Genomic DNA, 23,428 nt, shown 5'->3' with positions numbered 1-23,428 from the left:
GCAGCACCAGGCCCCTCCCGCTGCCCGTGCATACGTTCTTGTAGAGCTGCTCTGCCAGCTCCTGGACGTGGCGCAGCGCCCGCTGGGGGTGGTTCTCGTCAGCCCGTATCCGTGCCACTTCGTGGGCCACCAGCTGGGGCGGGGGGAGAGGGGGTCAGGGTCAGGCAGGCCAGCGGGGTGGGGGCCCGGGGACGGAGCAGGGCGCACCTCGTCAAACAGGTCCGTGGGGCGGTACGGGACGCCCCGCTCCGACACGAAGCCAGCGAAGGCCATGCCCTCCAGCACCTTCATCAGGAAGTCGTCTTCCAGCAGCCCTCGCTGGCCCAGGAAGGCTGCCTGGGGAGACACAGGGCTCAGCCACCCGCAGTCCACCGGCACTTCCCTCCCTCCCTCCCACGCCCCTGGAGCCCCAGCGCCCACCTTGTGGAAGCGGATGACGGGCTCTGGGTGGATGCGCACCACGTGCAGGCACCAGCGGTAGCCCTGCAGCAGCTGCGCGAAGAGCCGCAGGAAGACGGCGCGCAGCTCCTTGTCCTGGAGCACAGGTGGGCACAGGGGTGAGTACCAGGCACCAGCCTCCCCAGGCTGCCTCGGTGCGGCTCCCCACCCCTCCCCAGGCTCCTCCGCCCACCTCCAGCCCACCCACCCACGGCCAGCCACGCAACTCCTCCGAAACTGGACAAGCTGCTCCCACTCAGGCCCCTCAGAAGCTCTTTGTGACCAGACGCTACGTCCTGGTCTTCAAGGGGCCCCTGCGCCTCGGCTGTGCCGCTCACGACCCCACACCTAACTGTCTACGGCTCCTTCCTGCCCACGAGCACGCAGCAGGAGCCTGGGGCAGCCTGCAGTGGGCCACCAGGCACTTGGCACTGTCGGCCCGGCCGTTGGCGGCAGCAGACCTTAGCGAGAGGGTGGGGGTCTCCACGCTGGAGCAGCAACGATTCCCACCTGCATCTTCAGGGAGGAGGTGGACGTCGCAGGTGGGGGGAAGGCGAGGTCAGCCAGCTCCAGCTCTGGGTCCAGGACCTGTGGGGGCCGAGGGAGCAGGGGGCTGCACACTGGCTTCGGCTCTGAACGCCCCTCACCGCCAGGCAGCTGCAACCCGAGGCCACAGGCTGCAGCCTCCCCGAGGGCCCCTCACCATGCTCAGAACACTGTGCGTCTGGCTCTGCAGTGGCTCCGGCAGAGGTGGAATGTGCACACACTCGGGGACTGTCACCGTGCCTCCATCAAGATCCGCAACTATCACGTCCAGCTGTAGCCAAGGGAGCGAGTGGTCAGAGACCCACAGGCCTGTGCAGTGCAGGGGACACAAACCACAGCCCTTACCAGCTCCTGGGTCTCTGCCTGGAAGGCCGCATGGACCCCGATGATGAACGGCGTGGGTGTGCTGAGGACCTCGAGCAGCTGGGCCGGCAGGATGGGCACATAGGTGAAGCTGCACAGGCCCCAGAGGACGCAGTGAGCCCAGAAGACAGGGCCAGCAGGGAAGCTGGGTGGGGAACGGGCGTGGGGGCAGGAGGCTGTCGGGCGCAGGTGGCACCTGTATCTGAGAGGGAACAGCAATGCCAGGAGGCCCCGGCAGGCGTCTGAGAGTCGCTGGTAGCTCCGGGACAGGAAGAGGACCTTGTGCTCCGTGAGGGCGGCGCAGAACAAAGACAGCACGTTGGTGATGCCTGAAGAGGAGGAGAGGTTTGGAGAGGGCCCTGGGCCCCACCCTGGGCACAGAGAACCCACACCCCAGCCCCAGGAGAGGAAGCGCCCCTGGGCAGGACGGACAGGCTCACCCAGCTGGCGGAAGAGCAGGGCCACGCTGCAGCGGCTGACTGGCAGCGAGTCGGCCAGTGGGGTCTGTATGACCTGCCGGTCACCAGCCCCCAGAGAGATGGTTCTCTGTGGGAAGAGAAGGGTCAGGGCTCAGCAGGTGGACCAGACCCAAGTCGGCCCAGAGCTCTATGGCCCGAGGCAGGCCCTGTGAACAGACAGACCCGAGTGGGACCGGATGAGGTGGTAGCACGGCCCAAGGGGAAGGCCACGCCCCGCCTGTCGCCTGAACAGTGCTGCAGAGAAAACTCAGGGCAGGGGTGGCTGCCTCTGAGCCGGGGTGGGGACGGGGCCTGGGTGGGAAAAGAAACAAAGAATCCATACCGCTCCTTCCTCAACAGAGTCCAGCTGCACAGGACAGACGGGCAGAGAGACACGGTTAGACACACCCAGCTCACGAGAGCACAGGGCAGGGAGCAGACAGACAAGCTGACACCAGGATCCAGAGACAGGCGCACACCCACAGGGAGAGCACAGAGGCGGAGGACGCAGGCCCAAAAGCGCAGAAGCGAGGACCAGGTGAGCAGGCAGGGCCCAGGACAGACGGCAGCGGCACGGAGATGCGGGAGGGCGCGTCCAAGGCCTCGGCCGTGTTCAGCCCTGGCCGGACTCCACGTGCCTACTGGGGACATCCCCTGAGACTGCACCAGGAGAGCCTGTGGGTGTGGGGACACCAGCTGCCCCCAAGACCCACCTGTGAGCCCCCGGCCAGGGGCACAGTGCACGTCAACAGGTTCCCAATCACATTCTCCAGACACACGTTCAGGCCCTCCACATGGATGGCATAGATGAGACCCAGGCTGTTCTGCAAAGACCAGACCAGGAAATGACGGCACAGCTGAGCGGGCACCCTTGTCCCAGCTCACCGCCCCGGCCGCCTGCCTCACCCTGAACACCTCCGCGTGGTCCAGTCGTGACACCAGCACCAGTGTCTTTGGAGCAAACAGCTGGCCGGAAAGGGCGGGCGCTGTGGGCGACAGCCCCACCTGGCCTCCCTCATCCACCGCCTCCTCCCTCTCTGTGGTGTCCTCAGAGCACGCTGCTTCCTGCAGACAGAAGCCCGTTCTCCCAGCTCTCTTCCAGCCAGGGTTGGGGAAGGGAGGACACAGGCGGCTCAGACTGGCCTGGCCCTCCAGGAACTCCACCTCCTGGAGGTGGCCAAAGCCCAAGGGCTCTGCTTCACCCTGCTGCACCCGGGAGCCCCCAAGCTGACCTGTATGGGCTCCGCCGGCTCCCAGAAGGTCAGACAGGCGCAGTAGTGTCGCTCAGAGTTGATGTCCGTGAGGACGGCAACAAAGAAGGTCGGTGGATTCCTCTCGGGACACAGCTGCCACCCGCTGGGCTGGCAAAACTGCAGGGAGGGCTCAGCGGTCAGTTCTGCTGCCCAGCCCTGCGGTGGGAAACCGCCCACTGCCCTGGGGTCTGTGATGCCAGGGCTGGAGGCTCAGTGTGCCCCCCCAGTGCTGTGACCAGGGACGCCTCGGCTCCTCGCCTCCTGGGCCTCAGGAGTAATGGTCTCCGGCTTCCCCAGCTGGGGCGGGAGCCAGGTGATAAGGGAAGGTCCCCACCATCAGGAGCGAGTGACAACATGACACGGTGACGTGGGCACCAGGCAGCCTGCTGCCCCTGCCCTCCACAGCAGCTCTGCCCTCTCCTGTCCCCAGCCGGCAGGAGCCAGGCACTGTGGGGGCTCCCCAGTCCTGTGGGTTCAAATGAGGGGCCACCCAACCTGCCCCCCCACTCACCAGCTCGATCCCCTGGGGGAAGGGGTTGTCCTCCCAGTCCTTCTCCGGGAAGCGCTGCAGAATCTGGCCCTGGCCTTCCCCACTCCCTGAGGACAACAGCGGTGGTCAGAGCACCCCACACTTCCCGCTGCCTCACCCGCCAGGAGGCTCGAGGTTCCAGGTGGCCGCCTGGTGTCCCAGGGTGGAAACATCCCACCCACCAGGCCCTCACCTGGCACCAGACTAACCTCAATTACATAAAAATAGTTCTTGTGCAGAGGCCGCTAGGCAGCCCAGGCCACCAGATCTGGGGGGGAGCAGAGAGAGAAGCTCCCAGATTTCTGCAAGCCACACCCCTCAGCCCCCACCATGTCAGTGCCACACACCAGAGACCTCCTGTCTGTCACAGACTAGCCCAACTTCACACAGCATGAGCCCCTCTAATGAGCGGCAACAGTTCTGGAATGTTCCATAGCCCACTCGGCATCTGCCTCCACAGCCAGCCCCCTATTAAGGCCCTCAGCCCCCCAACTCTCACAGCCTGCCAGGCAGTGAGCACAGCACCAATAGGGCACATCTGGCACGCAGCACATACCCAGAGCTCCCTGTCCCCTGCCAGCCTGGCAGGGTGCAGAGAACCCACTGTCTGTGTGGGGTTCAAGCAGCAGCAGGAGACCACTCATGTGCACGCTCCAAACTACTTCCTATCCACAGCACCTTGAGACAGACAGGTGCCAACACAGCTTCCAGGAGATGGGGCTTAGTGAGCACCTGTTAGAACCATTCCCACAGCCAGAAGGACCCAGAGAGGGTGGAGACGTCATCTCAGGATGCCCAAAAGGCTCCCTGCTCCCCGGGGTCCAGCAGCTCTGGGGAGTATGGGAAGGCAGTGGCCCCTGCACGCAAGCCAGACGACAGGCCCCGAGCACAGTCCCTGGTCCCCTGGGCCAGGGAGGGGGGATTTTGGGGGAAGGAGTGCCAGGAGGCCCATGTCTTCCCCTCGTTTCCTCAGAACCCCATGACCCCTAGTTCCCCTCTTGCCTGCTTCCCCTGAAACCATACCTAAGGGCACTGTTCCCAGGTCTAGTCCACACTGATAGAGTGAAGGCCTGTGCCTGCGGCTACCCCCCTTCAGAACCAAACAAGAAGCAGGACGAGGACCACAATGGGACCCTTAGGGCCCAGCTCCTGCCATGAGGCGGCTCCCTGGGCCTTGCAGGACTCATGGGGCAGGGAGCAGGTGCACAGGAAGACAAAGGCAACCTTGCCTTCACTTCCACATACCACCCACAGGTCCCCAGGGCACAGGGTCCCCCGTCCTCTGCTTGAGTCTCAGCACTGCCGCCCACACCAGGAGGAGCAGGGACAGATGGGTGAGGGAGGGCACGAGACACAGAGCCTCTCGTGGACCCCCGCCCTGAGCCCAAGAAAGCCACAGCATGTGGCCTCTGAGACCCTGCCTGGACACACCCCACGTCCAGCCAGCCTGGGCCTCCCATGCACAGGTGAGCCAACCCAGCAGCCCAACTCCACATGACCCCCAGGTCCCCTAAAGGCAGGGGAGCTGGGCTGCAGCCTTGGAGGACCACCGGCCCCTGGAGGATCCCAGAGACAGGGCAAGGAGTCTAGAACAGGCAGGCCGCTGCCAAGAGGGAGGTGCTGGGGCGGTGAGAGGCCGACTCTGACTCTCAAAAACCTCAGCTTCCTCCTCCCCTCCCCCTGCTACCACTAACACCTGTAGAGGAGGCTGCAGTGGGGCCAGGTGCCTGCCAGTGCCACCCCCACCTCCACACACCCAGGCCTGCACGCCCAGCCGCGGCTCCGCCCCCCACCCACTTCCCCAGAGGCCTTCTTGTGCTGGGCCCCAAACCACCATCTGGGCCCAGCCCTGGCTGGCACCCAGGGCTCACCCAGTTCTTGCCACGAGGCAGCAGGAGGAGGAAGGAAGAGAGGGTGTGCGGACAGGGACAGCAGCCTCTACTCTGCAGCCTCCCACAAGGCCAGGCAGGGGAACGGACACAGGGCTGCTGGTCATCATCCATGCCAACTCTGATATGCCACTCAGCCTGAAAGTCCTCTGAAGGGCTCCACCCTCCACAGAACCAACCCTGAGCTCCACTCTCCTGGAGCTGGGGGTGGAGGGCCAGGTCAGGCCGGCAGAGCAGGCATCTCTCCCTAAGCTACTTGGGGCCATGTCGGCCCTAGACCTGCCCTTTGGGTCTCAGCCCAGTGTCCCCTCCTCTGGGAAGCTCTCTGCCCCAAGCCTGGGACCTGCAGGGACCCCAAGGACCTCCCTCCCTCCACACACACACACACACACACCCCTGTGACCACTGGTACACCTGTCACCAGCAGGTCTGATGGCAAGCGCCAGCTCCTAACACAGACCACAGGCTGATTACGGCTTGTGGAATGCACACAGTCGGCTGCATGACCATCCTCCCCACGCCCAGCCTCACACTCCACACTCCACAAGCAAAAAGGCTCCTCGGTGGGAAGTACAGAGCAGCTTCCACAGCCCCAGGGCCAACAGGATGCGGCACCCCAGACGGGCATGACATGGAAAGGCCCCCAGCTCCACCTCAGAGCTGGCCCTCTCCTCGCGCCTTATGAGAGCCCAGCCTGCTCCTCAGCTCAGTGCCCTCAGGGACCAGGCTGCAGCTTGGCCTCTGGTCTGCATTCTCAGGGTGCAGGGTGTTCTGCCACGTCTCCCCAGTATCCCCCACCCACTCAAGCCCTAGAGCTGCGAGGGTCAGTGACCTACAGCAGCCAAGCTCCTGTCTCAGAGCAGACAAGAGGGAGAGCGTCCTCCACCCCACAGTGACAGGACTGATGCAAACAGCACAGCTGTGTCACAGGGACACCAAGGTTCCCTGGGGCACAGACAGGAGGCAAGTCCCCGTCCACTCCACCTTGGAACCCGGGGATGAGGGGAGGCCAACCCGAGGGCAACACTGGGGCTCCTGTCCTCAAAGCCCCTCAAGGAGAACTCTCTCCTGCAGCCAGCCCCCCCATGTAGGCTGCAGGCCTGAAGGGAGAACACAGACTGCGTGTTCTGTTGTCGGCTGGCAGCACCCCATCACCAGTGCCAGGCTCTGACGCCTGGAGGGCCCTGCCAGGGCCAGCGTGCATTGTGGGGAAGCAGCGGACGGCAGCCTCCTCCGCCCCGCCACACACCCGCTGTCCATGCACCCTGCTGTCCGTGCTGACCAGCACTGGCCAGCTCTGCTGCCTGGGAAGAGCCCAGCTATAGGAAGAGGGAGGAGGAAAGAAGGAAGGACAGCACCTTCCGGCTGCACCACCCACCCAGACCTCAACACGCAGGCGGCGCCACCAGGCCGGCTGCAGTGGAAGGATGCTAGCGAGGGGCCTACGGCTTCCCCAGCATCCTCCTCAACCTCCAACCTCCAACCTCCCCACCACCACAGTCAGCCCAAAGCAGCCAGACGCAGGGCTCCCAGGGTGGGGGCTGAGAGGCAGCTGAGGCCATCCCAAACAGCCCCAACCTGCTCCAGAGGGCGGAAACATGGGTGGGGACAGCAGATGGGGCTCCAGAGTGTGGCCAGCTCATCACGGTCAGGACTGAAAGAGCAGAGGCCATGGAACGAAACGCAGAGGGTCCCGCCCCTCCTCCCAAGTAGGCAAGCAGGCACTCGGTTGCTGGAGCAGGAGGACCACTGCCCAGGTCGAGTGTGCCTCCTGCTCCCACAGACACTGGGAAGCTGCATTAAACTAGCTGGCCACTGTCAAGGCCCTCCAGGGCCAAGCGCTGGCAGAGGGCATCTGTCTAGTCTTCAGGCTGGCCCCAGACCTGAGCCCAGGGTGCACAAGGTGATTCTGACTCACCAGGTGAGGAGCCTACAGATGGGCCAGCGCTAGCCACCTGCACCCTCTGAGGTGAAAGAGTCACAGCCAGCCCAGGCACTCACTGTCTCGGGGGCCCTCCCTACTCTCCTGAGAGGTTACCACTGGCAACCACTAGCAATGTGGAGGCCACCTCAGGCAGAACTCTGGACCAACCCAGGCAGCTGAGACTCACACTCCCACCCAGTGGCTCCAGATAGGAGTCCAGACCCAAACCAGACAAGATATTCGCCACTCCTGACCTCCACCCAAGTGACCCTGCATCCCTGCCTCATGTCCTGGGCTGCCAGAATGCAGGGGTCCTTCCACCCCTTGGAACTTCCTGTTGTGTCTGTCCCTAGAGGGTCTAAACATCTGCTGCTCAACCATTAAGAGGCTCATCGTTTCCGGGGACCTCCCATGTGCCACAGCTGCACGTCTGTATTTATCACATCCTCATGGCAGCACAAGAGGGTTAGTGAGATTCTCTCCATCTCCAGATGAGGAAACTGAGGCAAAGAGAGCCAAATGACTGGCCTGAGGTCACAGAGCTATCAAACCACTGACCTCCACACATTGCTCCCCTGCTTTTGGCTCTCTCTCTCCTCATCCCACCACCTGGTTCTGCCCTCAGTGCATGGCCAGGGTCCCAGCTTATGTCCTTGTTCCTCACAGGGATGGAGGGTCCTCCTAAAGGGTGCCAGCTGGCAGCTGAGCAGCTCCAATCCCAGAAGGCAGTGGTTAGGGGGCTCCATGCCCCCCAATTACAGTGGATAGCTTGGGAATCACTCCTTCCTGCCACTCGGGAAGTAGGTGCCTCAGGCTCCAGCCTTCTACCCTGCCCTCACAGAGGACACATGCCAGAGGTGCCTGCCCCATGTAGATCCAGAGTGGGCACATGTTGGGGGACAGCTAGGGTGTCATGGAACCCAGACACGCCTCCCCGCTCATCTATCTCCACCCCCCACCCCCCCCACCCCCCACCCCCGCCACCACACCTCCCAACTGGCTTCCCCACACTGCCCTCAGGATCATCAGGCCCTGCCCCAGCACCCAGCCCAAGGCCTGGCATGCTGGGACAGCCCTCGGCCTTGTTCCCTGGATCCCATGCACCCTTCCACTTTACTCCTCAATGCCCTCACATGTGACTTGGAGCAGACGGTTCTCCCTCAGGGGGCCAGTACAACACTGACAGTGAGCCTGCCGTGTAGGGGACAAGGACAACGTGGTCCATGTCCATGAGAACTCCCTCTCTGGAGGAAAGGACAGATGCTCATGACCACAGTGCCAAAAGACACATACTTGGATAGAAGGGAGCAGAGAGAAGTGCGAGTGCTGAGAGAGAGGGTGCTGGGGAGGGTCTGTTGACAAGGAAGATGCTGAAGAGGCTTCAGAGAGTACACAGGGTCCAGCAGTTGGAGGCTCAGCAAGAAGAACGGCAAAGGGGAGAGAAAACAGGTCCTGGGTGGTGACAGGGGCTGCTGGACTGACAAGCAGCAGGGAAATTGGGAAGCGGTGGCTCAATCTCACCACCAGGTTTGAGATCCAGCCCCAACCTGACCACACAGCCATCCCCAGGACAACTGCCTCTCTGCACCTGGGATTTGACAACCTGGGTACAAGTCCCAGCCTCTCTGTGCCAGCTTAGACCAGGCACTAAACCTCTCTGTGCCTCACTGCTCTACAGATGGGGCAACAGCAGGGCAACCTTGGTGGGCTGCTGGGAAGAAGTGAGATCACACACACAAAGGGCCGGGCAGGGCCTGGCACACCGAGCTCGCTTGCCAGTGCACTGTCTCCACGGCTGTTGCTGATGTCATTGTCAGGCTCCGTTTTCTCCTACCCCCCTGGGCTGAAGGGCTCTCAGACACAGGCACTGACCCCGACACGGACCTCCTGGACATCGGCACCAGTCACCGCACTGATCCCCCACCCAGGGCTTGGCTTGCAGGGCCCGGACAGGCAGGCTGATCGCCGGGAACGCTCTTCGCTCTACTCTCGACATTTCCTCCTGAAATCCTCGAGTTTCAGGTCAAACACCGCCTCTCCGTGAAACAGCCCCTGAACCCCACCCCTCTTCTGCACCCCGCCAAGACCGCTGAAGGCTTCGGACACAGCTCCGGGTCAGAGGAGGGCTGGCAAGCGACCAGCCAGCGTCTGGAGGCACGGCCACCGCGGTCGCCGGCCGAGCGCGCCCAGCCCACCCGAGGAGCCGGGCAGGCTGCGCCGCTGGGCCCTGCTTCTGCCGGGCCGCCGCGAGGCCACCCCGCCCGGCCCGCGTCCCGGCCGGCGGCCCATGTCCTCGCGGGCTGCGCGGACGCCGCCGCGGCCACCAGCAGGCCGCCCCCGGCCCCGGCCCCGGCCCGGCCACCGCACTCACCGCGCGGGTGCGGCCCGAACGCCACCAGCACGAAGTAGTCCGCGAGCCGCGCCATGGCGAGGGACGCGGGGCGGCCCGAGGGGCGCGGGCGGGCTCCGCGGCTCGGGCACTCGAGGGCGACGCGCTCATGGCCCGGCCTCCGCGCTGGACCTAGCAGCCCGGACGCCCCGGGCCCGCTTCGCGGCAGCGGCGGCGCCCAGGGATCCCGCCGCCATCTTCCCAGCCAGCCGGCCAGCCCGGCGGCGCCGTGCGCCTGCGCGCTCGCGCCCCGCCCCCGGCGTGGGCGGGGCCTCTGCTGCGCGCTCCCATTCGTCTGGCCAGCGCGGGGCCAACGCCCGAGAGCGGAGCCCCGCCCCCCGCTGCCGGCCTCTGGGTGCCGCCCTCCGGCCGAGGACGCGGACGGAGGCTCGCGCGGGTCAGCTGCCCCGGCTCGGCTGGCTGTGGGCGGCGGGAGGAGCTGGCCGGGGCGCGGCCGGGCTTGCGACCACCATACCCGGCGCCGCGCCGTCAGGCGGAGGAAGGCAGGAGTCCCTGCTTAGCGCAGGTCCTCAGAAAAAGGCGCGCTCCCGGCGCTGGCTCGCGCCTGTGTCCCAGCGCTCCGGGAGGCCGAGGCGGGACGCTCGCTTGAGCCCAGGAGTTCGAGACCCGTCTCTACTAAAGATAGAAAAATCAGCCAGGCGTGGCGGTCCGCGGTCCCAGCTACGCGGGAGGCTGGGGCAGGAGGACGCTTACGCCCGGCAGCTTGAGGCTTCAGTGAGCTGTGATGACGCCACTGCACTCGGGCTGGGCGACAGAGCGAGACTGTCGTGGGGGGGAAGGCGCGCTCACATCTCCTTGTAAAGAGCAAGTGTGCTAAGCGTGTGCGGCACGTGGAGGCCGCGGCGCCCGGGCTTCCAGGAAGGCTGCACCACGCAGGACCCCTGGCATCGCCAGCCACCGCACTGGCACAGGGAGGGCAAAGGGGACACACCAGCCCAGGGCGGGATGCCGTGGGAGGGAGCAAAGGGAGCCCCACAGGCTGCTGCAAGAACTGACCCTTTATTTGACTGGCGCCCCTGTTCCGGCCACGTGCAGGAGCCAGCCCAGGAGAAGGCTTGAAACCAAACTCAAAGACAGGAGCTGAGGGAGAGACCCCACCAGGGCGCCATCGCTGTCCCTGGGGCACAGGCCACGCCACAGCCCTCCTCTGCCACTGTTGGTTCACACAGCTGAGAAACCTTCCTCTTGGCCTGAGCTGGCTCAAGTTGGTTTGAGCCAAGCAGGTCCTCACCACCACGTCACCACGCCACGGAGCTTGTGTACGGGCTGGCAGTGATCCGAGGCTGGCTCTCCTTCCAGAGACTGTGGGGACCCCGTGCCCCACTCACCTCACCCCACTCACCAGACCCTTTCGCCGGGCCTTTGGGAGCAGCCATCTCTGAGGTCCTCAGCCTATGGAGCCCCCTTTCCTGTGGGGGTCTTTTCCAGACCACCGTACCCCCTCCAAGGTTCCTGCCATTGTGTCAAGCACCCACCCACTGCGCAGTCAGAGATGGCTGCTCCTGGGCCCAGCTTCCTCCCCTTCTCCCGGACCTGTGGTGTCCCAGACCCTTCTCTCACCCCAGCAGGTTCAGGCCCCCTCCAGGGAGCAACTCCTCAGCCCCATGGCCCCCAGCCATCACACTTCCCATAGCCTGTCATTTTGCCAATGTGTTAAGCCTCCTGCCTGACTTTTTTTTTTCACTGTTCCCATCTGGTGAAAACCCAGTTACGTACAGTCTTGACCATCCCTCTCTTCTGGTCCTGCACCCACCATACAGGTTAGAGTGGCCACAGGGAGACCATGGCCCCAGCCCGGGGTGGACGGCCACTCCTCCCTCACCCCCAGACTGCGCAGCCTGCCGATGTCTGGTCGGCTGTCTTCTGGTCTGCACACCCCTCCATCCTCCAGCCCCACCTCCAGAGTCTCAAGGGACAATTGACTGCCCCTCAGTCACAAAGAAAACAGAAGCCAGGGGGCCTCAAGTTGCACCACCAAACCCCAGTCCTGCGCCCCATGCCCACAGCTACTTCCACTCCCCATGGGCTCTGACCGCTGCCCTCCTCCCCTTCTCGCCGGTCACTGTGAATGTGCCCACCCTACTCAGCCTTTCCCTGTCCACAGGATCCTTGGCATCAGGATCAAACTTAACCTCTCTCACCCTGAAACACTCAAACAAAACCTCCCTGGAACAGGCGTGGTGGCTCACGCCTGTAATCCCAGCACTCTGGGAGGCCGAGGCAGGTGGATCGCTCAAGGTCAGGAGTTCCAAACCAGCCTGAGCAAGAGCAAGACCCCGTCTCTACTATAAATAGAAAGAAATTAATTGGCCAACTAATGTATATAGAAAAAATTAGCCGGGCATGGTGGCGCATGCCTGTAGTCCCAGCTACTCGGGAGGCTGAGGCAGGAGGATCGCTTGAGCCCAGGAGTTTGAGGTTGCTGTGAGCTAGGCTGACGCCACAGCACTCACTCTAGCCTGGGCAACAGAGCAAGGCTCTGTCTCAAAAAACAAAAACAAAACAAAACAGAAAACCTCCCTGGATGCTGTTTGCCCAACCGTTTGCCTCCCTAGCAATTTTTGCCCCACACAGACTTCTCTGAAGCATTCCCTGCTGCCAGCACCATCCAGCCCTCCTGGGGCCCAGTCCCGGGCCACACAGGACTCAGGTCTACGGTCTGCCTGTGTCCACGGAGAGTGGTGCTGGAAGGACAGCCCTGTTGCTCCCCAGAAGCACCTTCTCCAACTAAAGACAAAAAGAAAGAGGCCCTTGGATCTGCCCATGAAGGGCACATGGACAGTCACATGCCAAGAGTGCAGGGGCTTTGGGACCACAGCAGGGGCCTCTGATCCGGTTGGGAGGGGCAGGGGCAGCACAGAGTGAAGCCTGAGGGCAGAGGACACCACTCCCCTCCGGCTTCCAGGGATACAGGACCATGGGCTCGGGGCTGCAGATGGGGAGGTCAGTGATTGTTCTATCGCCCCAGAGTCCGAAAGAAAGAACCAGTGGCCTTGAGGACTATGACCCTCACTGAGGCTGACCTCCACCTGTCTCATATTTTAAAAACCTTGTGAACATAAGGAGTTTTAATCTGGTTTTTTTCTGTATTGGCGGGGTGAATAATAAGATTGCGTTTGTGTCTCAGAAGGATGGTACTAGCTGCGCGGTGGAAGACAGCCTGAGGGCAGAGCAAGGAGGCCTCAGGAGGAAAGGCAGCTGCAAATCTGCCGCCTCTGGGGTCCTTTGCACGTCCCCTCCCCCACCTGACCCTCCAGAGCTGGCAGACAGGATTCTGTCCTCAGCCTCTGGAATTCTGTGCTCACCAAACCTCCCGGAGCCTCACCATCTCTGAAACCCCCCAAACTTCTAGACCTGCCCTCTCTTCAGCCTCAGGCTCTCAAGGCTGGAGTTGACCAGACGCCTGTACCTGGGCAACCCACCCATGGGCACGCCCGCCCTCTCCAGCAGCTCCCTGCAGCGGAGAGCCGAAGCTTCCTCGGGGCTGTGCACAGAGCCTGGAGCCCCCTCACAATGGGCCCAGCCGAATTTCTCAGACCCGCCCATCTCCTGGCACCTGCCTCTCAGCCCCATGTTCACCTGCCTTCCTGGCTGCCACCCCAGCTTCCTAACAAATGGGACCACTTCCTGCCCCCAACTGGTAAAAATATTAATAAATAAAGCAGTGAGTTCTCCACCTTCCTGGGGATGCAAACCACGCTCTTTAGTACAGCACATGCGTATGCAACGCACAGCACTCCTGGATTCCTTCATCCAGCAAATGTTTTTTGAACTCCCATGGCGTGCTCAGCAGGAGGGACAGAGTGCCCAGGCAGGGGAGGAAACACAAAGGGACACAGGGGTGGCCAGACAAGAGAAGCAAGGTCCACTGGGGCATGAGATCCTCGCCCCTCTCAGAAGACAGAGGCTGAGAACCAGTGACAGACACAAGTCGGTTACTGCTGGGCAGGGGACTGGTTCGGGCTTTGTGGAGAACAACCCGGCACTCCGTGTTGAACACACGCTCACTTCCAACCAGAATTCCCACTTCTGAGAAGGTGTCCTATGAGATGCATGCGTGAGCTCACAGCAGCAGCGTTCTTGCCGGGAAAAAACCTGGAAATCACCTGGTTGTGCTTTGATAAAGGATGGGTTAAGTAAATCACACAACACCCACATATTGGAGCAGGACCAGCCATAAGAAAGAAAGAGAGGCCGGGCGCTGTGGCTCACGCCTGTAATCCTAGCTCTTGGGAGGCCGAGGCGGGCGGATTGCTCAAGGTCAGGAGTTCAAAACCAGCCTGAGCAAGAGCGAGACCCCGTCTCTACTATAAATAGAAAGAAATTAATTGGCCAACTGATATATATATATATAAAAATTAGCCGGGCATGGTGGCGCATGCCTGTAGTCCCAGCTACTCGGGAGGCTGAGGCAGAAGGATCACTCAAGCCCAGGAGATTGAGGTTGCTGTGAGCTAGGCTGACGCCACGGCACTCACTCTAGCCTGGACAACAAAGTGAGACTCTGTCTCAAAAAAAAAAAAAAAGAAAGAAAGAAAGAGAGTCTCTGTTTACACACACTCTTACATACTGTGTTTCCCCGAAAATAAGACAGGGTCTTATATTTATTTTTCCTCAAGAAGCCACCCTAGGGCTTATTTTCAGGGGATGTGTTATTTTTTTGTTTTTTAAGTACGGCACAACAATCCATATTTATTCAAATAGAGTGAAGTCGTCTTCTTCTGGAACATCATCATAATTCTCCAAACCCCGAATCCCATCCTGAATTTCTTGCGACTCTATTTCCTTTAGAACCATTGCCCCCAATCTCTCATGTTGAGCCACAGAGCTCCCCTGGGGCAGATGAGAAGGGCTGCTCGTCTTCTTGACCGCTCTGTGAGAAAATGCACAGATTGTGCAGATGCACTGTGTAGACACGCCCGTCGCTAGGTCTTATTTTCGAGGTAGAGCTTATATTGCCCAAATGCTTAGAAATCCTGCTAGGGCTTATTTTATGGGTAGGTCTTATTTTCAGGGAAACATAGGCACGCACGTGTGTGTGACACTCACACGATGCACCGGCGTCCAGAAGAGGTGGGTCAGGACCTGGGAGAGGGACCCAGCATGGGTGGCAGTGTGGGGGAGGGGGTGTCTTACAAAAACCAAGTCATTCTTTGGTACAGGGGGAAAGGACTTTATTTAGAAATAAGGCCGCTTGAGAATCTTGCAGGGGTCGGGAACTGTCTCTGAAGGGAACTGAACGCCTGGGGATTCTCCCCTCCTCCGGGTCCGCCCTCCGGGTGGGCGCCGCCTGGTGCAGAGGCGGCCCCTGACTTGGGGCTCAGCCCTCAGAGCGGGAAGTCCAGCTCCCCTACTCTGGGCCTGGGTTCTCACCAGAAGGTGCCAAAAATGAGGCCGGTCATCCCTGGGGGTCCCAGCAGGCACCGGCCCCCGCCGCGCCCCTGGGAGTGGCCCCATCTCGCTGCCCCTCCGTGCGCCCCCCCTCCCGGTGCGCCCAGGGGCTTGGTAGGAGGTCGGCGCGGGGTGGGGGAGCAGGGACCTGGGGGAGGGGGCAGGGCTGCGGGGGGGGGGGCAGGGGGAGGGGCGCCCCGCCCCGTGCGTGTGTCCTGCTCCGCCTCTGCGGGAAGGGCGCTAGGAGCTCTCCAAGTGGCCGAGGCGACTTCCCGCTAGGACCCCAGACGGCCCTCCGCGGCCGACGGACGCAGGTGCCCAGCCCGGCCCCCGACGCGGGGCTCCCAAGGTGCGGCCGGCGGCTCCAGGCTGAGGCCGCCCCACCTGCGTGGCACCCGCCCGCTCCCCCGCTCGCCATGGCCCCGGTCCTGACGGTCGCCGTCGGTTGCATCAGCCTCCTCTGCCTGCAGCTCCCAGGCGCGCTGTCCCGCGGCCTGGGCGGGGGCCCGCGGCCCGTCAGACCTCGGTGAGTGCGGGGCGGACCAGCCGGGGCCGGCCCTAGCGGGGACCCAGAATGCCCGGGACAGCCTGTCTGCCTCCCTTCACCCCGCACCCCCCACTGGGGAACCCCCACACCTGCTGCTTGGGCTCACCTCTCCAATCAGGGCCCAACCCCCACACCTTCAGCGACGCAAGTCAAGCCGCCTCTCTTCCCACGCACCTGTCAGCAGAGCAGCCCCCTGGTCCCCAGGGGTCTGCTGGGGGAGGCGGGGCTGGAGGGATCCCTGGCTCACCGCTGACCACCCTAAGGGACGGGCCCAGCGGCACTCACCCTGAGTCCTGGGAGCGGCCACCCACCGAGGCCAGGGTGCCCTTTGCCCAGGGAGGTGCTGATACCAGGACATGTGACCCATGCTGCTGGGATGGCCTAGTGGCCGGGACCCAGGCCCTGAGCTCAGAAGGGACCTGGGCTTCCCCTGGCAGAGACCCCAGGCTGTGTGGGGGTGGGGCAGTGGGCTTCCCCTGGCAGAGACCCCAGGCTGTGTGGGGGTGGGGCAGTGGGCTTCCCCTGGCAGAGACCCCAGGCCGTGTGGAGGGGAAACTGGGGGGGCTTGGGGCTCTCTGAAAGTCTGAGCCATTAGGTTGACATCCACATCCCTCTCTGCAGGGAGCACCCAGCCCGGACCTCTTCCAGAGGCCTGCAGCCCTGGCACCCTGCAGCCCGTCCTGCGGTCCGGAAGCTTCATCAGGCCCCCCAGCCACAGAGGAGTGCCCGCCTGGCACCTGCTATGGGTCAGCCCCTCCGGGATGGTGGCGGCCGACACTCAGGTCCCCGAAGACACTCGGGCTCCCACAGGCCCCGAGCCCAGCTCCTGCGGGTGGGCTGTGTGCTGGGGACCTGCCAGGTGCACAATCTCAGCCACCGCCTGTGGCAGCTTGTGGGATCAGCCGGCGGGCGGGACTCAGCGCCTGTGGACCCCAGCAGCCCCCACAGCTATGGCTGAGGGGGGCTGGCCACACCCCTGCCCGCCCCAGCTGGGGTGCTGTGCCCAGCCCCTGGAGCTGCAGCTGAGCCCCGGCCCATCCCTCCGAGCTCCTGCAGACATAAACCTATGCACATGTGTAGACCCAGGCCGGTCTACAAGCAGCGTCTATGCGGCAACGGGGGTCTGCACACCCAGAATTGTGCATACTCAGGGCACAGGTGCCAGGCAGCACCAGATGCTGAAAAGGGCTTCAGAAGGGAGGGGTCTACCGAAGGGTGTGGAGCAGAAGCCAGGGTCCCGAACACACAGGGCCACCTCTGGGCAAGGGGGTGGGAGAGGCTGAAGTATCTGGATGTGCCCTGCTATGCAGTGCGGTCAGCTTGAAGCCCTGCCTTGGCCCTGGGCTGCTGCACAGTTTACCCTTCCATGTGCCTGACCCCAGGTCCACAGCCTCTCCCTCCCCGTGCCCTTGAGACGGGAGGGGTGGCAGGGAGGAGGACAGATGCTGGGGTTCCCTGGGGTCACGAGGGGCCTCTGCGCTGTGACGGAGACCCTGCCTCCTTCCCTGTGGGTGGCCAGGGTGGGGCTCAGCACTTCAGGGCCCCCCCTGGGCTGCTCTGGGGCTGAGCGGACACCCCTGTACCCTAGGACAGGGTGGGGCTGGGATGGGGGCAAGAGCCCCCCAGCCCAAATAGGTCACTTAAGTAAGACCCACCCCAAGTCCAAGGGGCTGGGGCCAGCCCAATGAGGATGGGGTCCACCGGCAATACGGGCTCCCACCCCCGCAGTGCAGGGACCCAGCGGGACCAGCCCCACAGGACTGTGAGCAAAAGAGCCCCGAGCCTGCCCCTGAGGCTCCCCAGGCCCCCGAACTAAGAGAGATCTAGAAGTGCCCATCCTGACTCCATTCCAGCTCTGGGACCACCGGGCCCAGGTAACTCACCTTCCCTCCTGCCCTGCCCTGCCCTGCCCTGCGGGAGGCCTGGGAACCGCAGCAGAGGGTGGTCAGCGTGGTGCGAGCACAGCTGGGCAGTCCAGGCAGGCTGCTTGGCCTCAGTCTGGGTGAGGTCTGGGGACAGCAGGGGTTCCCCAGGAAGGAGCTGCAGAGCCCACAAAGCTGGGCTAGTCTGGCCCAGCGCCTCAGAGTCCTGTGCCCGGTGGCCACTGAAGGGTGTCAGCAGAGGCAGGCAGGGCGTGCACCGCCAGGGCCAGCGAGGAGGGGGGGTGACAGGAGGGTCAGGGGCTCAGTGTTCCCTCCTCAGCTCAGCCGGGACCCTCCCCAATGTTCCCCGGCCTCCCTGGGACCTGGGTAAAGTCCAGTGCCCCCTCCACTGGCCTGTGCCTCAGTACAAGCTGTTCCCTCTGCCAGGAAGCCTCCCCCCCCCCCCCCCCCCGTGACACCTTGCATCCTCCTGGCCCCTGGGCATTGAAGCAGAGGCCCTTGAGACAGGCTGCCAGGCCCTCAGGATCCCACCTGCCCCGGGCTTCTCCATGAAGCTGGACACACTGTTGCCCTCTTGGCATCCTGTGTAGTGTCAGGAGGGTGCCCGTCACAGCCCACAGCATTGCACCTGGTGTGAACCCCCCCCCATGTGCTGGGGGGGTCACTCGGCCCCCACTCGGGCCCAGCGGCAGCACCTGCACCCCCACCTTCCCCAGCAACACCTTCCAGCTTCCCTGGCCAAATTCCTCCCCTCCTTTCACCCCCTCCTTGGAGGAAAATATGCAGACACTTCCTGACCCAGGCACCAGCTGCCCTGGGATGACAGCCTGGTCTCCATCGCCTGGCTGCCGCGTGCTGAGCATGTGTGACCATGTATGACGCGTGCTCACTGGGACGCACTTGAGGATACGGCCCCACCCCCCAGGGCTGATGTTCTAGTGCAGGCGTCCTCAAACTCCGGTCCATGGGCCACATTTATACGGCCCGCCGGGTGCTTTTGCCGCCGCTGCCTGTCCTGCCTAGCAGCGGACTCGTCCTGGGCCCACAGTGCGCGTGTGTGGAATGTGCCCCCGCACTCTCCAACGTCTAAGGGACAGTGGATTGGCCCCCTGCTTAAAAAGTTTGAGGACCCCTGTAGTGGGAAGGGATGAGGAAGTGAGGAGCCTTGAGGAGGCAGGTGGGGATTAGTGGGCAGGGCGGGCTCCAGTTTGCTGTTTTATTTTATTTTATTTTTTCTTTTTCTTTCTTTTTTTTTTTTTTGAGACAGAGTCTCACTTTGTTGCCCAGGTGAGAGTGAGTGCCGTGGCGTCAGCCTAGCTCACAGCAACCTCAAACTCCTGGGCTCAAGCAATCCTGCTGCCTCAGCCTCCCAAGTAGCTGGGACTATAGGCATGCGCCACCATGCCCGGCTAATTTTTTTCTATATATATTAGTTGGCCAATTAATTTCTTTCTATTCATAGTAGAGATGGGGTCTCGCTCTTGCTCAGGCTGGTTTTGAACTCCTGACCTTGAGCAATCCGCCTGCCTCGGCCTCCCAGAGTGCTAGGATTACAGGCGTGAGCCACAGCACCCGGCCTTATTTCATTTTTTCGAGGCAGGGTCTCTGTTGCCCAGGTTGGAGTGCAGTGGCGCAAACACAGCTCACTTTACCCTCAAACTCCAGAGCTCCAGCGATCCTCCCACCTCAGCCTCCCAACTAGCAGGGACCAGAGGCACCCACCACCATGCCTGGCTAGTTGTTTTGTGGGGGTCTCACTATGCTGCCCAGGCTGGTCTCATACTCCTTGGCTCAAAACGATCCTCCTGCCTCAGCCTCCCAAGGTGCTGGGATCACAGGTGTGCACCACTGTGCCCAGCCCCAGTTTGCCATTTTCAGTGGGGCTCCAAGGTCCCCCCCTCTGTTTGTTCCAGGCTTACTGCAGGAGGGGCCTGTTGGGTAGAGTCAACTCTCCACATGCTTCCCACCTCACGCGTGAAGCCCGGTGCTCGGATCTGCACACCCCCGCGCCCTCACCTGCACTCTTCCCAGAGTCTGTCCTCACCCAGCTCCAAGGAGGTCAGCTCCCCAAGCAGGCGTGTTTTTTTTGCTGTGTGGTCCCTGCCGTGTCCTCAGGGCCGGGGCCAGGCTCATCCCTGCCAAGTGGAGTTTGAGTTCGTCTCTGCGAAGATGCCCCACCTTGGCCACGTCCTTGCAGGGCCAGCCCAGGCCAGTGTCAGAAAGAATCCTGCAGAGTCGGTTTATTGAGAATCCCCCCACCCTTCCTATCCAATCAAATTCCTCATCTCCCACCCTTGATCTGATTAGATCAAATTCCCCATCTCCCACTGTTGATGGGATCGCCCTGCAAGAATCCTGCTAAGTGGCTTTGGGAAGAGCCCCCACCCTGATGCCGCCTCTCCGTCCGTCTGCCATCCCCGTCTGCCATCCGCTGACCCCGCTACTCCACAACGGCTGTGAGGTCCAGGCTGTCTCTGCTGCACAGAGTTGAGCTCAGGCTCTCTCCCCTGCTGGGACAATCTTGAATAAACATTTTCTTCCCGTTTAAACAAGTTATCCGAATAATTTTTTCTCAACAAGCTTCTGCGCCTCCCAGAGTGCTAGGTTCCCTGGAGGGCAAGCTTTCACTCCCTGAAACCAGGGTGGGCATGTGCGTGAGGGTGGGGTCTGCAACACCCAGCGGGAGGGGCTGGCCGGGCGGGAGGCTGGGCTGCAGCCAGGGCCTCAAACACCCCGAGCAGGTCAGTTGCTCCAGACGGCAGGCTGAGATCAAGGTGAGAGGGGCTGGGGCCACTGGCGGCCGCTCCTGTGCTAACACATTAACTCGTTGAGCTCAGGAGGGTGGGTGGATGGTCACTCATTACCGAAAGCCGGGGCCAAGGGGCTGGGTGGTGTCTGGTCACTTATATAACCTGTGGGCATATATATAGGGTACCTGGCCCCGGACTCACCTGCCTGCACGCTCTCAGGATGAAGGAGGTCGCGGTACGTACCCAGGCCCCGAGCGGAAGTGGTCCCCACCGCCCACTCACCTGGTAGCCGGCTGCTCCCACCCTCTGCGGCTGGTTCCTGCCGGCCTTCCCGGTCAAAGGGCTCCCTCTTTCCCATTGTGGCCCTGCCGGGGCAGGGGTCAGTGGCACCTGACCTCAGGCTTCCTGTGGACTCAGGTCTCCCCTGCAAAGTGGCGTGCGCCCTGCGCGGGTGCCGGCGGTGCCGTGCGCGCGCTCACCGCGCCCCAAGGCCGCTGGTGGGGGCTCCTGAACTCAGTTGCCCTCAGTCGCCAGGGCTGGGCTGGGCTGGGGGTGGGGGAGCTGTGCGTGCTGGCGTCCACCCCCCCCCCACAGTGGGTGTCCTGGCGACGTGCAACGCGCTAAATCCTCCGTCCAACCAGGGCCTGGACCCTTCCCTGGTCTACAGACCTGAGGCGGACCCAGGCGCAGGCAAAGATAAGGATGGCTTCCGGAACTATGCGGTGAGGACCTGCCCTGCCCTGTGCTCCCCCACCCCGCCCCAGCCACACCTGCCCCTTCGCACAGCTCCTGGGGGGTAGGGGCCCTTTGGGAAGCCCCCCCAACACACACCTTCTGGGGCCCAGCCTGGGACGGGGGCGGCGGGGGAGCCGTGGTGTGAAGGGCGGCGCAGCTGCAGCCTCCGCTGACCTCTCTGGCTTGCAGTCGGGCCCCCTCCTGGACCGCGTCTTCGCCACCTACAAGCTCATGCACACGCACCAGACCGTGGACTTCGTCAGGAGGAAGGTAGGCCGCCGGCGAGCCCCGGCGCTTCCTGCTCCCCTGCGGAAACCTCGCCGGGGAGACGGCGCCTACCCTCAGCCCGGCACCCACGAGTGGCGGGTGGGTGGACGGGGAGGGTCCGACCGCGTGGGTATCCCGCCGACCCTGTGGCCCGGCTGACTTCTCCCCGCCCAGCACGCCCAGTTCGGGGGCTTCTCCTACAAGAAGATGACGGTCATGGAGGCTGTGAGCATGCTGGACGAGCTGGTGGACGAGTCAGACCCGGACGTGGACTTCCCCAACTCCTTCCATGCCTTCCAGACGGCGGAGGGCATCCGGAAGGCCCACCCAGACAAGGGTGCGCCCCACTGCCCGGCCGCGGTGGGGGAGGGGCAGAGGGCAGGGAGGGGGCGGGAGGGGGCAGGGGTGTCTCCTCCTCTCCCAGCAGGCCCCGCCCTGAGTGGGAACAGGCCGCGGCCCCCTTGGCCCCCCACACCCCTAACCCACCTGCCATCTCCCCAACAGACTGGTTCCACCTGGTTGGGCTCCTGCACGACCTGGGCAAGGTCCTGGCTCTGTTCGGGGAGCCCCAGGTGAGGGCAGGGTGGGGAATGGGGAGGCCTGGCTTTGGGCTGGGGGCTGGGGGCACCGCATGGGGGCCAGGCCAGTGCTCACTCCCTGCCCACCCACCCACGGCTGCGGTTCCCCCCCAGTGGGCAGTGGTCGGAGACACCTTCCCCGTAGGATGCCGTCCCCAGGCCTCTGTGGTTTTCTGCGACTCCACCTTCCAGGACAACCCTGACCTCCGGGACCCCCGATACAGGTGCTCCCCTCCCCGGAGCGGGTCCTCCCCGACCCCACGGCTCCTGAGCGCCCCTCACCCTCCTCTCTCTCTCACCACAGCACCGAACTGGGCATGTACCAGCCCCACTGCGGGCTTGACAAAGTTCTCATGTCCTGGGGCCACGACGGTGAGGCCGGTGGGGCAGGGGGCCGGCGGCAGGGGAGGGTCGGCCCCAGCTGCCCGGTGCTGACACCCTCTCTCCCGCAGAGTACATGTACCAGATGATGAAGTTCAACCAGTTCTCCCTGCCCTCGGAGGTAGGTGTGGGGAGGGTGGGCCTGGGGCGCCCGGCTGCCCAGGGCAGCGTGAGTGTGCGAGCCTGGGGATGCTGCTGCTGCCCACAGGCCTTCTACATGATCCGGTTCCACTCCTTCTACCCCTGGCACACTGGTGGGGACTACCGGCAGCTGTGCAGCCAGCAGGACCTGGCCATGCTGCCCTGGGTGCAGGAGTTCAAGTACGGTCATCCCCGGGGTGGGGCGGGGGCGGCCCAAGGGGACAAGGCGGCGAGTCCCTCACGAAGCTCCCTGCCCTTCCCCTGCTGCAGCAAGTTTGACCTCTACACCAAGTGCCCCGACCTGCCTGACGTGGACCAGCTGCGGCCCTACTACCAGGGGCTCATTGACAAGTACTGCCCCGGCGTGCTGAGCTGGTGACCGCCTACCTGGCCCCCCACTGCTGCTGCACCCCCATGCTGGCTGCGTCCCCAGAGTCTGGCCCTGGGAGACAACCACCATCAGACTCAGCACCTAGCCACCTCGGCCTCCCTGGGGGGACACCCCGCTCCCCCACCTGCACTCGCCGCCCCTCATGGCCACTGGTGCCCGACGGCAATAAAGACCTTGAAGGAGTTGTGCTTTTTGACACCTCACTGGGGCCACCAGTGACTGCGTGTCGCGGCAGTAGGGGGTGGCCCGGGCTGAAGAGCTCCGACAGGAGGGCATAGACCAACTCTCGTGACTCTCAGACATGTGTGCCCCACCAGACACGTGTGTGCTGTGGCACCTGCCACAGTGAACATCTCATGCATCCTCCCAGCTCCGTGTCAGAGCCTGGGGCACAAGTCACCCAACCCACCTTCACCTTCTCTCTTTTTTTTTTGAGACAGAGTCTCGCTTTGTTGCCCAGGCTAGAGTGAGTGCCGTAGCGTCAGCCTAGCTCACAGCAACCTCAAACTCCTGGGCTCAACCTCAAACTCCTCCTGCCTCAGCCTCCCGAGTAG

General features: G+C 63.2%; 3 protein-coding genes across 4 annotated transcripts in view; 2 read left to right on the top strand and 1 right to left on the bottom strand.

The window, feature by feature from the left end:
- SBF1 (SET binding factor 1) overlaps positions 1-10,009 on the bottom strand; it is a 29,031-nt gene extending 19,022 nt beyond the window's left edge. For both annotated transcript variants that reach the window (XM_012789533.3, XM_012789534.3), the window contains exons 1-13: positions 9,772-10,009; positions 3,570-3,655; positions 3,038-3,175; positions 2,712-2,870; positions 2,519-2,629; positions 1,788-1,893; positions 1,544-1,676; positions 1,330-1,438; positions 1,142-1,255; positions 949-1,026; positions 421-534; positions 208-336; positions 35-133 (exon numbers count right to left, since the gene is read on the bottom strand). In XM_012789533.3, the coding sequence (XP_012644987.1) occupies positions 35-133; positions 208-336; positions 421-534; positions 949-1,026; positions 1,142-1,255; positions 1,330-1,438; positions 1,544-1,676; positions 1,788-1,893; positions 2,519-2,629; positions 2,712-2,870; positions 3,038-3,175; positions 3,570-3,655; positions 9,772-9,826 (1,431 nt within the window). In that variant the 5' untranslated portion in view covers positions 9,827-10,009. The remainder of the gene's footprint in view (positions 1-34; positions 134-207; positions 337-420; positions 535-948; positions 1,027-1,141; positions 1,256-1,329; positions 1,439-1,543; positions 1,677-1,787; positions 1,894-2,518; positions 2,630-2,711; positions 2,871-3,037; positions 3,176-3,569; positions 3,656-9,771) is intronic.
- Positions 10,010-15,411: 5,402 nt separating this feature from the next.
- Positions 15,412-16,834, top strand: ADM2 (adrenomedullin 2). The gene is made up of 2 exons (XM_012789527.3): positions 15,412-15,727; positions 16,370-16,834. The coding sequence occupies exons 1-2, from the start codon at positions 15,618-15,620 to the stop codon at positions 16,704-16,706; spliced, it is 447 nt and encodes a 148-aa protein (XP_012644981.1). The 5' UTR covers positions 15,412-15,617; the 3' UTR covers positions 16,707-16,834.
- Positions 16,835-20,541: 3,707 nt separating this feature from the next.
- On the top strand, positions 20,542-23,056 carry MIOX (myo-inositol oxygenase). The gene is made up of 10 exons (XM_012789526.2): positions 20,542-20,616; positions 21,023-21,103; positions 21,306-21,386; positions 21,558-21,720; positions 21,888-21,955; positions 22,076-22,185; positions 22,266-22,333; positions 22,414-22,463; positions 22,551-22,663; positions 22,754-23,056. The coding sequence occupies exons 1-10, from the start codon at positions 20,602-20,604 to the stop codon at positions 22,860-22,862; spliced, it is 858 nt and encodes a 285-aa protein (XP_012644980.1). The 5' UTR covers positions 20,542-20,601; the 3' UTR covers positions 22,863-23,056.
- Positions 23,057-23,428: the final 372 nt, after the last annotated feature.

This window comes from Microcebus murinus, chromosome 10 (assembly GCF_040939455.1).
Source record: "Microcebus murinus isolate Inina chromosome 10, M.murinus_Inina_mat1.0, whole genome shotgun sequence".
In the NCBI taxonomy this organism is placed as follows: domain Eukaryota; kingdom Metazoa; phylum Chordata; class Mammalia; order Primates; family Cheirogaleidae; genus Microcebus; species Microcebus murinus.
The sequence above is the reverse complement of the archived record's forward strand: the minus strand, read 5'-3'. Positions and strand labels throughout refer to the sequence as shown.